This window comes from Clytia hemisphaerica, unplaced genomic scaffold (genome assembly GCF_902728285.1).
Source record: "Clytia hemisphaerica strain Z4C2 unplaced genomic scaffold, Clytia hemisphaerica genome assembly, whole genome shotgun sequence".
Taxonomy (NCBI): domain Eukaryota; kingdom Metazoa; phylum Cnidaria; class Hydrozoa; order Leptothecata; family Clytiidae; genus Clytia; species Clytia hemisphaerica.
This window is the reverse complement of record NW_027103291.1, coordinates 109,506-126,419: the sequence shown is the minus strand read 5'-3', so window position 1 is coordinate 126,419 and position 16,914 is coordinate 109,506. Positions and strand designations below refer to the sequence as shown.

Below are 16,914 nucleotides of genomic sequence, written 5' to 3'. Positions count from 1 at the left end.
TTTATTTTTACTGGAGAGATTCTTTGATCTTAGGAGGTCATCACTGTGAAGAAATTTCATTGAAATATTTATTCAATGTAAAGTTCTGGCTGATTTATGAAATAAAAGGGGTCAACCTTGAAAAAATTTCCGCACTAGGTTTCTTGGTACCGTTAGAAGCGCAATTTTATGTAGATTAACATACTCAGAGCCTCACGATGAGGCCCTTGGGCAAAAAACTTTATGAAAACAAACCTGGGGGGTACTTTTTTGCCCAAAATGCCCTGAATTCGAATTTTCGTAACAAAGTTGACCTATATGTCATGAACTTTTAAGACCTAAAAAACTGCTTTGATTAAATCTTAATTAGAATTTATGAATTGCATTGAAATAATAACTTCCTAATAATATTAAAAATCGGGTTTTTCGGGAAAAACGGGCCATAAAAATCGGAAAAAACTGCTTAACCTCAATGAATATTTAAAATATGACAAACTAACGCTTATTAATAACATGACAGGTTGACAAATCTAATTCTAAACTTCTGAAAGCCAAAATAATGGTAAGGATCTAGCTCTTCTAGAAAATCGGATTTTTAAAATCGGAAAATCGGGAAAATGTTACAAAACTTCTCTTTTAGAATTTCACAAAAGTATTTCAGAAAGTGTTAGATATAAAATGGTCACAACTTCTGTTAAGTAAATTAACGTTAAAAAGTTATGAAATAGGTTTTCGGGGAAAACGGGCTCACATAATCGGGAAATCGGGCACACAGAATCGGGAAATTGAGAAATTATGCTTTAAAAATTCATGAGATTTCTCATAAAATCTATTAGAAAATCTAAACAAGTGTTTCCAGAATGTCAAAGATATTCCTCTCACTCATCAAGGGCTCCTCAGTTTCATTACAGTATCTGAATTGGGTGGTGGAGCTTCTGAGTTTTTACACCCTTCACCATGACACCCACCACATGCAGCAACACAATAAAGCCCATTGCGACGGCACGAACATAAGTTTGAGTTAATTCACGGACGCGTTCCGACTTCAAAGTTGTCAAAATCTTTGTTTTCCCTAAAGAAACAAAAACCTGTTGTCTTTTAGAAGTGCTTAACGGTGAAGGTACATTTCCTGGCAAAAGCTATGTTATAGAATCACCATCATCAGCTGCTAAATGCAAAAAAATCATTCTAAAATAATCAGAATGTAATTTTATTGAAAAGAACTTTATACCTTTTTGATGTATGGCAGAAGTTGTATCACATCCAGACCATATATGCATGAGTAAATAACAACATATCACAAATGATCGTAAATAGCTGAAATTTGACTGATTTTCCAGTAAAGCAGCTTGGGCTTTACTTTCTCTTTATTCTTCTGGTCGCCTATATTGTCAGTGCTGAAGAACATTTACCCATCCCCACCTTCCAATGATACAACATCAGGATGAAAATATCGGTGTCGTCTGCTGTTATTACAACGTTTCTTCCTGCTTTGGCATAGGATAGTCCTTTTTCCACAATCAACACATCTGCATCACCATCAATTTGGTCTGTCAGGAATCCTTGCTTTTTGAAAGCAGACGAAAGCCTTTTGATCAACTGAACTTTGTTAGATGGTTAGATAAGAACAATTCTCTGTTGGTAGTCACTTTACCATCTAGTGAGATGGAAACGAAAGCTGATGTTTTCCCCGATCTTCGATCGTGTTCTTGTCCTTTTGTTGACATTTCATCCTCATTTCCATCGAAAACAATGACAACAGTAGAAAAAACACTTGAAGTTATTCTTGAGGAAGTTGACATACTCGTCGATCACCGCTGAATATGTTGTTTTCGGCCACGAGACTTTGTGTAGCAATGCACCACCATCGGTGAGATTTTAGCTGGCAAGCGTTTGCTTGCATGCGTTTGCTTTGTGATGAAGTGGTTACGAAGGTTTGACTTTTGAGGTTTTCGCATCATTCCAAGCTTGAATAATGATATAGGTTCGGGGGTTAGGTCATGACAGAAATTTTCACCAACATCCTCAGTGAAGTTACCAAGAGCAGTTAATCGACTAAACAATATTGTTGGACATTTTGCTGTCTCCAATCTTGATTGCTGAAAGCATGTCTTCGAAGGTTTTTGCTTTCTCCTTCTGTCGAATCCTGACCTCCTCGAACACAACGTCGTCTTGCTTCAACGTCTTCGGCGACATCACAGTTAATCTCTGGCTCAGCGATCAGTTCACTCGAGAGACTCTTCAATTCAGGCTCTGTTTTGTCGAACGGTTTGTGGTTGTCAAACCAATCCTTCACGGTAGCGAAATCTTTATCGTCACGCTTCATTCTGCTCACCGAAAGATTGACATGTTGCTCGCTCGTTTTGACATAGCGTTGTGGATGTCGGCAGATCAATGAATGGTTCCAATCCAAAGTTGACGTGTTGATGCGGCGATTCTCCTACTACAAGTGAGACCTCCATTGCTTTTGATGAATTGCATCATTACCTGCTTGATGATCAAATCCGACCATAAACCAGCCCAAAATCTATCGCTTCGTCTCACAGTGTGGTAACCATTTGAAAACTGCTTGTAAACCCATGGGTGAGTTGTCTTGAGCTCGAGTATATTTTGGAGGTGTAGCCTGGCGTTCTTAGCGTAGTGGATGTGAGCGGTTGCTGCAAACAGGTCGATCATCCGAGAAAAGGTAAAGCTTCCAATCTCCTGTCTTTTCTGATCTAATGAAATCCTTGACAACTTCCTTGTAATCTAGATATTGCAACCATAATTTCGCGGTACGTGAGCATGTTTTCAGATCATCTTTGTAATCTTCTAGAAGTTCCAGAAGTTTGGATATCTGCTCATGTCCAAATCAATGGTGGGATCAACAGCATTGGCCATCACGTTCAGATCGGTTGTCAGATCTTCGATTTCTACAGCCTCATCATCGGAACCAACAAGTGGTGACACCAATTTGCAAACAAGAGCAGATTCAACTAGAAAATGTGCCCTCAGTGCTCACTTGTGATGTGTGGAACAGTGTTTTTTGCATAAATCTGCTCCATCGATTCCTCCAAGCCACTTGCTTTCATTAACGATCCGATACTACCCATAAAGCTCATTAGCAAATGGAAACCACCAAGCATACATACCATGTTTAACGACTTTTCTTTGATTATTTCATACGCTTTAATCCACAAGGGTTTATCAAACGTAATCACAGGGGTGTCGATGCCTGAGAATTCCGATTGAGATTTTACAAACATGAGCGTTGAGTAGGCACATGTCATATCATTCGAGTTTAAGTCGATGATCGGGAGCAGCGATACTGAAGATTGACCAGGGTAGGTGCCAGTGCAGACTTTGCTCATATACCCGGGCCAGCTTGGTTGGAGCATCGGATGAAAGTGAAGGCCGTGAAATATACTATCATATATGATCCCTTCGGGGAGAACGTTGAACTTTAATTGTGTAGCATTGTTTTATGGTGTAGATGAAGTCCCACCTCATGAAGTGTTCTCTTTCCGCCAATTGTGCAAAAATCGTGATCGACGTTATCATCGGACTATTGCCCGAACTTACCGACTAGATACTGATTCGCGAAGCTTTTTTAATCCCTGGCCTTCAAATAGCAAAGTTCACAAACTTAAACATTGAGAAATCTCATGAAATTTTAAAGCATAATTTAACAATATCTTACATTTCTCGATTTCCCGATTATGTGAGCCCGTTTTTCCCGAAAACCTATTTCATATTTTTAATTTCGCTAGCGAAAGTATTACGATAGCCTTTCGCGGCGGCGGTGTCATCGGAAAAAAAATTAGAAAACGAAAGTACTCAATACGGTGGATGAACTCACTAAGTTTAATTTAAACTTGCACGCTCCGTTTAACCACGGCAATTTTCGCGGGTTTTTTTAAGATTACGTCATTTCTTTCATATTAGCTCATACTAGTTTGGTATTGTGGAGGTAATGAGATGATCAGCTTCATTTTGTTTATTGTATCATTAGCTCCACAGTCTGACGCGTACGGCACCATAATTCTGGAAGGCAAGGAGGAATTTCATTTTTAGAAGCGTTTGCAGGTTTGCATCCATCGATTTTGAGTAAATTCCTTGTGTTACACTCTTCTTAAAGCAAAAATTGTTAACTAAGAAATAGTAAGTATAGACTTTCAACTTTGCTTTTCCAGTTCCACATAGAGTTATTTTTCCAGTGGATCTGTTTAAAGCACCTTTTTTGCCCCTTCACCTAAAAAGTGATTGAGGCATCTTTTCTTTTTTTTTTGCCACTTTTTTTCAGATTCATTCACTGCACTGAATCTGATTGTGGTTTTTTTTCCCGCCCTTCAGATTCAAGGTCGAGACTCACCTCTGAATCTGATTGCGGCAACCCGTGGCCAGGGCAGGTAAGATCCTGTGCCTGCGACCGTATCGAGCTTGTGCGATATCGACAGCTCTCAAACAATTCAACTGCATTGTCAGTTCAAATATACAAAGCTGCACTGTCAGCTCTTACCAATATAATTTTGAAAACAATATATTATTTGATTCTAGATACTTTATAAACAACACTTAACTAGAAATTATTTCAGTCAGAGTAGTTTTTCTGCGTTGTGTTTTAAAGATGATATCTATTGCATTATATCGTGCACGGATAGGAAGTTTTGCTTTTACAGCTCAGAGAAACGTGAAATGTATAGCTAAATCTATTGTTGTTGGTTCTGACCTATCCAATAATGCTATTTTAAAACTATTGAGACCTGTTCGTTTCATAGCACTTTTTACCCTGGTCTGTTTTGCAATCCCAAAGTCCTTTGAGCTAACAGAGCTTTACACACCTTTAGATTTTCTGCATCTTTCAAAAAATGGAATTTTTGTTCAATATCCCAACAACGTAGTGTACAAAGTGGGAGATCCAAACCTTATTTTTTTTAAAGCAAATTACACGCTTCTACTATCAGGCGATATAGAACTTAACCCAGGCCCAACTGTTCAAGGTTCATTTCACCAGGGCAATAGTAAATTTGGTAAGACTGCAGGTATACAATGTTCCTCAAATTGTTTTTTTGCTATTTGCTATGCTCAGTTAAGAAAATTATCCCTTTGGAAGACTCATGATTTGGATTACGTTTTAGATCAAGGCGATTTGAATTTCAAAAAGTTGGGAATCACAGGACAGTCTCCATTTGTTGAAGAGTTTTCTAAGACAATTGACATAGGAGGTAGCACTTGTGCACTGAATTTCAACATTTTTGAAGGCTATTTTGAGACTGGTAATATTTCAGTAAATTTTGTTCAGGAGGAACTCTTATTACAACATTCTGGTGCAGTTTTAGTGATAGCTGGAAATTGCTTAGCTGTGATGCACTATAACAAAAATTACTTTTTTTTTGACTCGCATAGCAGAGACTCTGAAGGCCATCAAGTTGAAGGCAGTATTGGAACTTCAGTTCTTTTAAAGTTTGACAACTTACAAGAAATTAAACAGTATATAAGATCTGAGTATAAGAACATAAATCTTTTCAATATCATTTATCTCAAAACTGATTTTCATGATCAGGAAAGTATAAAAAGTACTGTATCAAGGCAATTATCACGCAGACAAAAAAATTGTTCACATAAGAGATCAGTTGAAAAGATTAAAGGTACTGATCAATATAAAGATTTATTGGAAAAACAAAACGCTGCTCAGAAAAGATCACGTGAAAAAATCCAAGGCACGGATAAGCATGAACAGGTAAAGAAGAACAAACGTAAGCATCGGGAATTAAATCAAGGATCAGAAAAACATGATCAAGAAAAAGAACGAAAACGTAAGCATCGGGAATTAAATAAAGGATCAGAAAAACATGATCAAGAAAAAGAACTAAAACGTAGGCATCGGGAATTAAATAAAGGATCAGAAAAACATGAGAAAGAAAAAGAAAAAAAGCGTAAAGTCTATAAAGCTAACAAGAAACTTAATGTAGGAAAAAGGGTTGACAACTTCAGGCAGAAAAAACAAGAGGGCCCTTCTTACATCTGTGTAATGTGTAACCGCTGTATGTTTAAAAAATCTGTGTTTGGTTTTGATGAACAAAAGTTCTCATTGATCAACTTTGAAGAAATAGCAAATTTTAATCCTGTAACCTCGTTTGATGGTAATTTCTACGTATGCACAACCTGTCATAGAAAATTAATGAAGGGAGAAATCCCATGCCAGTCTGTTACCAACAAGCTTCAAATTTTTGATCTCCCAGATAATCTAAATGATATACGAAAACTGGAAAGAATTTTAGTGGCTCAAAGAATTTTATTTTCTAAAGTTATGATAATGCGTAAAGGAGAATTCCCTAAATTACAAGGTGCAATATGCAATGTTCCCATTGAAACACCAGGTGTATGCAAAGTACTTCCTAGAGGAAGTGATAGTAGTGGGGTAATAAATGTTGAATTAAAAAGAAAGATATCCTACAAAAACCCTGTTATTTCGCAGCAAGTAAGACGACAAAAAGTTTTTGAAACTTTGGACTTTTTAGTGAATAATAATCCTTTGTATCATGATATACATATTGATATGTCAATCATCGACCAAGTAACTAATGATGAATATGTTGAAAGGGTTTTATCAAATAATGATTCCGTATCAAGTGCTTCTTCCAATGATATAAGATTTGTAGATGATACAACAGTTACTTTAATTAAGCCTTTTGAAGAGCAATTAGAGAATGAATTTGATTCTGATGATCCACTCAGTGCGTATCGGACACCAACATGTGAAACAGTTATTGTATCAGAAGTGCCAAACATTATTTTAGATGATGAAAATGCAATTTTAGCTCCAGGTGAAGGTCAAATCCCCAATTCATTAACACAAGATGAGTTCTGTGAAGAGCTAGCCCATCCTCATCTTTTTCCTACTGGGAAATTTGGTTATAACGTAGAGCGAGATATAAAATTGTCGCCAACAAAGTACTTTAATCAGCGTCTTTTAAATTACACTCAAAAGTTTGCTTCGGATTCAGATTACATTTTTTTTGCTCACAAAACTTTACTACAGCTTAACCTTAGAAGTAAGATCAATATCGCAATGAGAATTTCAAATTCCAACTTGACTGCGGGACTATTAGCTAATAATTTTAATGATACAATTCAAAATTGTGTAGCATCTGATAATGCATACAAGTTTATGAGTACTATAAAAGGAACCCCTGCATACTGGCAACATATGTTATCTGATGTTCTTGCAATGGTTAAACAACTTGGTGTCCCAACATACTTTATGACTCTCTCTTGTGCAGATTTACGGTGGGAGGAATTTGTTACCATTATCAGACAATTAAGCGGGGATGCTGATACTGATCATGAACTTCTTGATTACCAATCTAGATGTGCCCTACTTAATAGCAATCCTATTGTGCTTGTGCGTCAATATCAATATAGAAAAGAGTTGTTTTTCAAAGAGATAATAATGGATGGCCAACTTGGAAAAATTACATACTATGCTCTCAGAGTAGAATTTACTTTCAGGGGTAGTCCACATGATCATTGTTTGCTTTGGGCTAAAGATGTCCCAAAACTTGAAGATGGAAAAGAAAAGTATATTGAACACATAGATAGTGTTATTTCTGCTAATGTTCCTGATAGGGAAGAAAGTCCTGAATTATGGAATTTAGTCACTAAGTATCAAATACACTCCCATTCTAGAACGTGTAGTAAATATCGCAAAAATGAATGCCGATTTCAATTTGGAAAACTTTTCTGCAAGCGTACTATTTTGTCTGAACCGCTTCCTGAAGGGTTACCTGAAACTGAAAAACATGATATTTTGGTTGCTAGAAATAATGTGATCCAAACTGTTCAAGAGTATATAGATACAAATTTGCATCCTAAAAAGAGAAACATTCTGGATCCTGATAAGCCTGAGTATATTGAAATTGGATCTATTGATACAATTTTGGATTCTTTAGGGTTAAATTATGAAACGTATGAATATTACTTATCAATCTCACCAGACAAAGATCAGCATTTGTTTCTAAAACGTGACCCATATTCTTGTTTTGTCAACAATTATTTTGCAGAAGGCCTCCTAGCATGGGAGGCCAATATCGATATTCAGCCAGTTTTTAATGCATACAAGGCAGTTACATACATGTGTGCCTATTTTTCAAAAAGTGAAGATAAGTGTTCAACTGCAATGCAAGAAGCATTAAAACAGGCCAAAGATTCAAATGACAGTCAGTTTGAGAAAATGTCTAAAATTGCCAAAGTTTACAACTCTAATAGAGAATGCTCAATCCAGGAAGCAGTTTACTTAACAATGCCTGAACTGTGGCTTAGAAAATGCTTTCCTGCTATTTCATTTGTTAACACTAACTTACCTGATCAAAGGTACAGAATTTTCAAGTCAAAAGAAGAAATTGAGGAATTGCCTGAGGATTCTGATGATCTTTTCAAACGAAATATGTTAAACAGATATATTGACCGCCCAAACACAGGGCAATTCAATACTATGTGTTATGCCACATTCTGTGCAAACTATACATTAGACACAAAAAAAAAATACAAATGATGAAAATGATTGGCAGCCTACTGTATTAGATGACTCAACAAGTGCAGTGAATCATCAAGAACCCCAAACACTTCCAAAATCAGCCAAATTACTCAACAGTAAGGAAAAACTTAAGCTTCGTAAAGTTCCAAAAGTTTTGAGGTACTACACTCCTAACAAAAACAAACATCCAGAAAAATTTTCCCACCATATTCTAATGTTGTTTTACCCATTTAGATCAGAAGAGAATGATTTGAAACTTGATGGCTCATATGTGTTGAAGCTCAATTTAGATGAAGTCAATGCAGTTGTTAACGAGAACAAGCAAATTTTTGAACCTGATGGTCATCTTGTTGATTTAGTACTTCAAAACTATCGCAATGACCTTATGCATAATCAAGATGCCTTTGCTCAACAAGAAAATGATGAAGTACAAGACCTAATGAGCAACTCATCAGACAGTGAAAATGATGATGAAAGTCATGATATTGAACAAAATTTTGCACCATTTACTCAAACAGTTCATGGCTTGCAAACTGATGACCAAATCAATACCCATATAAGATCTTTAAATTCTAAGCAAAGAGATATTTTTGATATAGTACTAAATTGGGGAAAAATGTATGTGCAAAATTCCAAGTCCAATAATCCTGTACTACTAGAACCATTGAGAATATTTTTAACAGGTGGTGCGGGCGTAGGAAAATCTCACTTAATTAAATGTATTTACAATTGTTTGTCAAAAGTCCTAGCATATAAAAGTGATGAGCTAGAGAAGCCACGTATTATTAAATTGGCCCCAACTGGAATAGCAGCTATCAATATATCTGGCACCACAGTACACACAGGATTGAGTATTCCAGTTGGAAAATTCAGAAATATGGCTGACAAACAAAGGACTGCCATTAGAAATAAATTACATCATGTAAAGTTGATAATAATTGATGAAATATCTATGATTTCGTCGCAACAGCTTTTGAACATCCATACAAGATTATGTGAAATTTTTGGTGTAAATGACAACACACCATTTGCAGGGAAAAGTATCATTGTTTGTGGAGACCTCTTTCAATTACCTCCAATTTTTCAAAGTCCAGTATTTTCAACTGAGGGACCTATTATTGGTGCATTCAAATTATGGCACCTATTCAAACTAGCTGAATTAGATGAGATTATGCGTCAAAAGGATGACTCTGACTTCATTGATCTCTTGAACAATGTAAGAGTAGGTGAATTGAATAGTAATGATGAAAGTATGATTAAATCTAGACTGATAACACGAGAACACCCTGATTATCCAATAGAATCATTGCATTTGTTTGCAGAAAATGCTTCAGTCCATCTTCACAATATTCAAAGATTAGATACTCTGCCCTCGGAAACAATAAATGTAGAAGCTATGGACGTTTATCCAAGGGATTTTACTGAATCTCAAATTACCAAGGTTAAAAACCTGCCACTTAACGATACAGGTGGCTTATCAGTTCTATTTGATTTGAAAATATGTGCAAGAGTAATGCTAATTAGTAATATTGATATAGAGGATAGGTTGATCAATGGTCAACTTGGAACCGTCACTGAGGTAAAATTCAGAAACAATAAAGCAGAGCTAATTTATGTTAAACTAGACGATAAGACGGCTGGAATAAAAGCTCAAAGTAAAGACCAATATGCTAAGGCCACTGAAACTGTTCCCATTGAAAAGAGTGAGGTAAATTTTCCCTTTGACAAAAAAAACCCATACACTTCACCTATCATTTCTCGGACACAATTTCCTCTTAAGCTAGCTTATGCTTGTACAGTGCACAAAGTTCAAGGATTGACTTTGGATTCAGTAGTCGTTAGTTTTGACCTTGCAAGGCAAAGAAAGTTCAATGCTGGTCAAATGTATGTTGCAATGAGCAGAGTGAAAAATTTAAATGGTTTGTACTTTACTGGTCAATATCGACGTAGTGCTTTTGTCTGTAGTGATAAAGTTAGTGAAGAATACACACGATTGCGTCAGAACAAAGTTGAAAGAGTTGCAGATATTATGAGGTGCAGTTCTAATTTAAATGTTTGCCTATTGAATGTAAGATCTTTAAAACGACATGCAGTTGATATTCAAAAGGACAGATTTTTGTATGAAAATGATTTGTTATGTCTGACAGAGACACAGATGAGTTATGAGCATTCTGAGGAAGACAAACAAAGTATTCATGAAAAACTTCCTTATTATATTCTTAGTCATAATATTGACCAGCATAAATTCAACAGTGTTACTGTCTGTCATTCTCCTTCTTTTATTGACATTGATGAGTATGATCATTCATCATGCTTTTCTCTTGTAAAATTTAGAAAAGCTGAATTTACTGAAAAGGAATTTTGTGTTTTGGTTCTCTATAAAAGTTCAAGAATTCAACGTGATGTGTTCTGTTACAATCTTGCTCAATTTATTGAAAGATACACAATTGATATCATTTTAGGAGACTTCAACATGGACGGCTTTGAAATGGAGCATGATCAATTGTTGGCTGACATTCTCCAAGATTATGATTTAGTTCCGAACTTTCCAACACATATCGATGGGAAAATGCTTGATCAAATTTGGACACATAAGGAATTGGTGCACGAGTATGGTATTGAAGTTATTCGTAAATGTGTGAACTTATCCGATCATGATGGAATCAAATTATCGCTGACTTTGCTAGCTTAGAATACCCGTCAGAGGCGATTCCCGGCGGGACAAAGGGGGGGGGTTGGAAACTGGGGTGGTGGATGATCTCAACTTTCTGATGATTAGTTTTGAGTGGTCAAAATTGCAGGAAGTAAAAAAAATTATCTCAAATAAAAAGGGTATAGTATCCCTTTTCTCCTATAGCAAATTCTACCTAACTTAAAAATTAATCATCAGAAAATTAGCCAACGATTCAGATACATTTGCTTATGTTGTCATAGGTGCTTCTTTATGAACAGTTTGAATTGATCAAAGGAAATTTTTTGTGATAGACTGAGTAAACCAGGAATACTCTTTAAAGCAATGATGTTATCGAAAATCTGTTAATATGATATCAGTACATGTTTGATTCTGGATAAAATTAACTTTGTAATTAAGGATTGAAGCTTAACTCTGTTGGAAATATGCAATTAAGGTCATCCCACCACCCCGTCCATTCTTATGTAAGTTTTCTGACGTTTAAAGACTATTCTTAAAAGACATTTATTCTTCTGGGGAGGAAGGCTTTTTTTCTGCATTAACCAAAAGGAGGGCTCTGTTGAATTTGACATTTGCAGATGAAGTTGGGGAGGGTCTGAGAAATGGGTCAAATATGGGTGAGTGTCTTTTATGGATGGTCTATGGTAGAAAATCTATAGACAAAGGACAATTAGTTTAAAGATGCCTTTCATTAATTCATTTTTGATTACTATCTCGTCAGGAAACTTACATACATATGGGTATGGCATTTAATGTATTATTTTATTTATTGTATTATTTATTCCTATTTTTTATATTATTTATTCCTATTTTTTATATTTATTCCTATTTTTTATATTTATCATTTTTCTTCTGTTTTTCATAATTATTAGATTTTTTAAAATTATTATATTCAGAACAAAGTAATATTTCTACCATTTTTTAATAGGCTTTTGTTAATTGTTTTATTATTTTCTTGTATTCTTTTTGTTATTCATTTGCCTACTCAAAAATCAAAAAGACTGTCACAGAGTTAAAAAATAGACAATATGGAAAAATATGGAATGAAAAAATATGGAAGTACATTGCAAGTGAATTGATTCATCTATATATGTATGCATTTTGGTTGATATTATAAGGATAATTATTGAAACGTTGAATAGTGGTATAAGTGGATATATATTTCTATTTTGGAATTATTACAATTGATGTAATCGCTTATCCTAATGCAGCTTGAATTCATTGAATCTCAAAATATCCTAAATCGTCGTCATTTTCAGTCTTTATTAACAAAGAGTCGAATGGTTTCGAAAATTTTCATTACAATCACCAACATTCGATACAATCGCCAACATCGATACTGCAAAATATGCGCTTAAAGTCATTGTATCATATTATCGTTTCATCCGATTTCCACAATATGCTGTATTTGCTCATTGGAAACATTAAATTTTATGATTTTCAGCATTTCTATAGTAAATCAACTGTCGCGCTCAGCCACCAACCGACCATTGATAATACAAAAATAACAATTCTTATCGCGATTTCCATGATTCCACTGTGACTTCTTCGACGTACGTATCCTGACTTGACCTCAATCTTCGAAATGTCTGGTGATTTGTTCCTATTGGAAAAAAAAAAACGTTTTGGTATGTAAACTTTGTATGGTTTGATTACTCGAAATGTGACATTTGTTAAACGAAACACTGAAAACTAATTTTTATTATTTTGGAAGCCGGAAATCCACCGGATGTGAAAAAAAGCCAAATTTGCACAATACTTGTAAATTTGTAAATTGCTAGCTATTTTCTATGAGCTATGTACTATCGAAATTTTGGAATTACGAATACTTGGAAATATAATTTTTAGATTCATGAAATCCAAACTCAAGTTACCCGTTTTTGCCCCTGTACTAACCTGTATTTCCCTGTTCATTAAAAAACGAAGGCAGATTTTCGGCTAGAATGAAAGAAAACTTTTCTACGAATTGCTTGGAATCTCGAGTCTTGTCTTTTCAAGTTCAAAATATTTGATATTTTCGACCGGAAATGACGTAAAATTTTACCTTGCCTTGCCTTTTATGTTACTAATTTTCCGCATTCCTCTTCAAGATTTAATTGTGTGTATTTTTCCAAGGATTTCAATGTTCTTTTCTTCTTCGTCTTATTTAAAGCGAAATTTTCGACTTCTAGTCGTCTTGTTTAACGTTACTTTACTTAACAGAAGTTGTGACCATTTTATATCTAACACTTTTTGAAATACTTTTGTGAAATTCTGAAAGAGAAGTTAAGTTTTGTAACATTTTCACGATTTTCCGATTTTAGAAATCCGATTTTCCGATTTTAAAAATCCGATTTTCCAGAAGAGCTAGATCCTTAGCATTATTTTGGCTTTCAGAAGTTTAGAATTAGATTTGTCAACCTGTCATGTTATTAATAAGCGTTAGTTTGTCATATTTTCAATATTCATTGAGGTTTTCTAAGCAGTTTTCCCCGATTTTCCGATTTTTATGGCCCGTTTTTCCCGAAAAACCCGATTTTTTATATTTTTTGGAAGCCCTTATTTCAATGCAATTCATAAATTCTAATTAAGATTTAATCAAAGCAGTTTTTTAGGTCTTAAAAGTTCATGACGTATAGGTCAACTTTGTTACGAAAATTCGAATTCCGGACATTTTGGGCAAAAAAGTACCCCTCAGGTTTGATTTCATAAATTTTTTTGCCCAAGGGCCTCATCGTGAGGCTCTGAGTATGTTAATCTACATAAAATTACGCTTCTAACGGTACCAAGAAACCTAGTGCGGAAATTTTTTCAAGGTCAAATCCTATTTCAGCCAGACTACAAGGATTCACTTCAGTGAAAATGATAGTTATAGCACTTTTCTACAAGATCTTCATTTTTTTCTTCTTTATTTTCATCTTCGTTTTTAGAATTTTTTTAAAGAATTTTTTATTACAAATTGTTCCACTCACTAATATCTTTCCAATTATACCAAATTTATAAAGATTGAAGAATTCCTTCAAAAGTTATAGGTAAAAGAAAAAAGAGTGCACACTTATCGTGAATAGACTTTAAAAAGAGTTAAGGGAATGTGTGACAAATTTCTCAACATCAACGTTAGGTTAACGTTGCAACAACGTTGTGTTTCAGCTTAAAAGATAAGAATGCATATGCTTCATACCTCCATCGACATCCATTTCACAATAAACCTTATTCAATTCATTTTCGATTTCAAAAGTGTAAAACCCTGATGAACAAGTTGGACAAAATTCTTTCAAATGTTTACAAGAAGGTTTCCCTTGGTTTGAGAAATCACAGAATACGTCAGTTAGTACATTGTCTTTGTCAAGTGTGTAGAAACCTGTGCCAGGGTTTGTTGAGAAACGAGATCTGTCCTTGACTTGCACGCATGATGTCATTTTCTAAAGAAAGAACAGTTATATCGTTCCATTACAAGTACAAAGTGGAAATTTTGTCTGATGACTAATCTAACCAACAAAACTAACGCAGACGTTGTTTTTAGTTCACTCGCTCTCAAAAAAAGGTAAAAACTTGGTCAGAAAAGCAACTTCAAGCCTTTTATTTTGATATGTACGAAAATCAATATTTTGCTTTTTTATCAAGTTTTAGAAAAAATACCCTGAGATTCACAGGCTAAGTTTTCTTTATCAAATAATCAATGAGAGTAAAAATAATTATGTTGAGAATTAGGTCATGTTCAGGCCATCGACGTTCAGACTTCACGGTTCCATTTCGCTCCGAAACGAAACGGTTCCGAATAAACAAGTGTACAGTATGTGGTCCCCAAAACGTCGATCGAATTTAAAATTTCTCTCAAATCAAGAGAAAAAGACGTTTTAAAAAATTTTTTGCTGCATGAAAAACTTTAATATCTCTACTTTAGGGGGGTTCATGGTTGGTGGAGGAGCGGAATCGGCCCTTTTTTTCGGACGGAGTGGCGGATTTGGCGAAAATTTAGACGGAATTACGGAAATTGGGTTCTCTGACGGAGACGGACAATTAGACAATTTTAGTGCGGAAAAACGGAATTTAGCAAAAAAATTTGCGGAATTTCGGAATTGGTAAAAGATATTTTTCAATTTCAACAATATTTTTCAATCGCTTAAAGATAGGAGCTTTTTGTAATGGCCCCCAAAACAGAGGTTTGCAATTTTACTGATTTCTTGAGATATCTTTAAGGGAAAACACAAATATTTTCAAAGTTTCTCCCCCTATTACCACTGGGCTTGATAATTTGATTTTAAGTACACCTCTGTTTTGGGGGCCCTAAGCCTCCGTTTTGACAACCAGGGGTATACTGTAAAAATTTTATCAAACAAACTTATGCCCAAAACCCTCTAAATCACATTTAAAACTATGGTCAACATTTTGCATTCATATCTTAAGCTGTATTTCTAAAAATTTCACAGCATATTCCATACATGAATGGAACCATTTTCAAAAGAGATTGGTTTTCAGAAATTTGATTAAAACGTTGTTAAATCAAAATTGTCCTTTTGAAAATTTCTAAATTTTCAGTTTGGACTTTGCATCATCGAAAATCTTGAAATATTTTATAAAAGTCATAAATTTTACATCCATCGGGTTTTAAATTTAACTGAAACTGAAAATAATAAGCTTTAACCCTATTCAACCTAGGCTTTTAGGGGCTTTTACTTCCAAACCTAGGGGAGCTTTTCCTGTGCCACCCCTTAACTTTTGATCTAGTAGTTCTTTTTGGATGAAATTTGTCACATAAGAACCTTGTCACACATGGTAGCTTTTGACAAAAACTTTCTTGATGACGTCACTCATCATGCCAAAGTGAGCAAAAACCGAAAATTTCCTTTGTTCTTATAAATAGCTATTGTATTCTAACAAAGGATTTAGAAAAAAGTTGCCTGAGTTTAAAAGGGTTATTTTATCCTAAATATCCAATAAATTACGGTTTAAACGATATATTTAACCCTATTAGCCCCAGGGAGGGGGGTAGAATCTACCACGCTAGAGTTCTTTTGTTTATATCTCGGAGAAAAATTTTTCAAACGACTTGAAACTTTCTGACTTTTAATAAAATCTTATTAAGAGTACTTGTACAAAATTTTAGGGTCATAGGTTGTACAGATCAGGTTTTATGACTTTATTGTGAAACATGACATAAAACCCAGCTAAAATCCTTAAAACTCAAAATTTTAAAGTGCTGGTAACTTCTAAACTATTTATTCAATCATTTTCAAATTTTGACACGTGATAGGCATTGATAATACAAATTTAAAAAATTTAAAGAAAATTTTTGAAAATGATGATGTCATCATTTATGACGTCATCAAATTTTGAAAATTTTACTCATCTTCAGCATAGATTTTAAGAAAAAATATTCATGGAACTTGCAAAACCAGCAATTATGTAAAAGAACAGTCTTTTACCTTTCAGAATCTTTAAACATAATTGAAATATCTTTATTGGTTCGACTGTAATAAACATTTTTGTAAACCATATATTTGGGCTTTTTTCCGACAGGTGGAAATTTTATGATGACGTCATCAGTTTTTGAATGACGTCATCAATTTTTTTTTTCTTCCTGGAAAATTGTATCATGATGGAGAACATCTGTACCAAGTTTCATGGCCATAGCTCTTCTAGATCGAAAATAATCGAGGGTGGTAGATTCTACCCCCCCCCCCCCTGGGGATACAAAAGTCAAAAAAGCTTGGGGCTAATAGGGTTAACATACAAAAAATAAATTTGT

General features: G+C 34.7%; 1 protein-coding gene across 1 annotated transcript; it reads left to right on the top strand.

Moving 5' to 3' along the window:
- Positions 1–4,585: 4,585 nt before the first annotated feature.
- On the top strand, positions 4,586–11,186 carry LOC136810510 (uncharacterized). Its single transcript, XM_067067091.1, has 3 exons — positions 4,586–4,723; positions 5,585–8,331; positions 8,729–11,186. Exons 1-3 carry the CDS (start codon positions 4,586–4,588, stop codon positions 11,184–11,186), a joined length of 5,343 nt encoding a protein of 1,780 aa, XP_066923192.1.
- Positions 11,187–16,914: the final 5,728 nt, after the last annotated feature.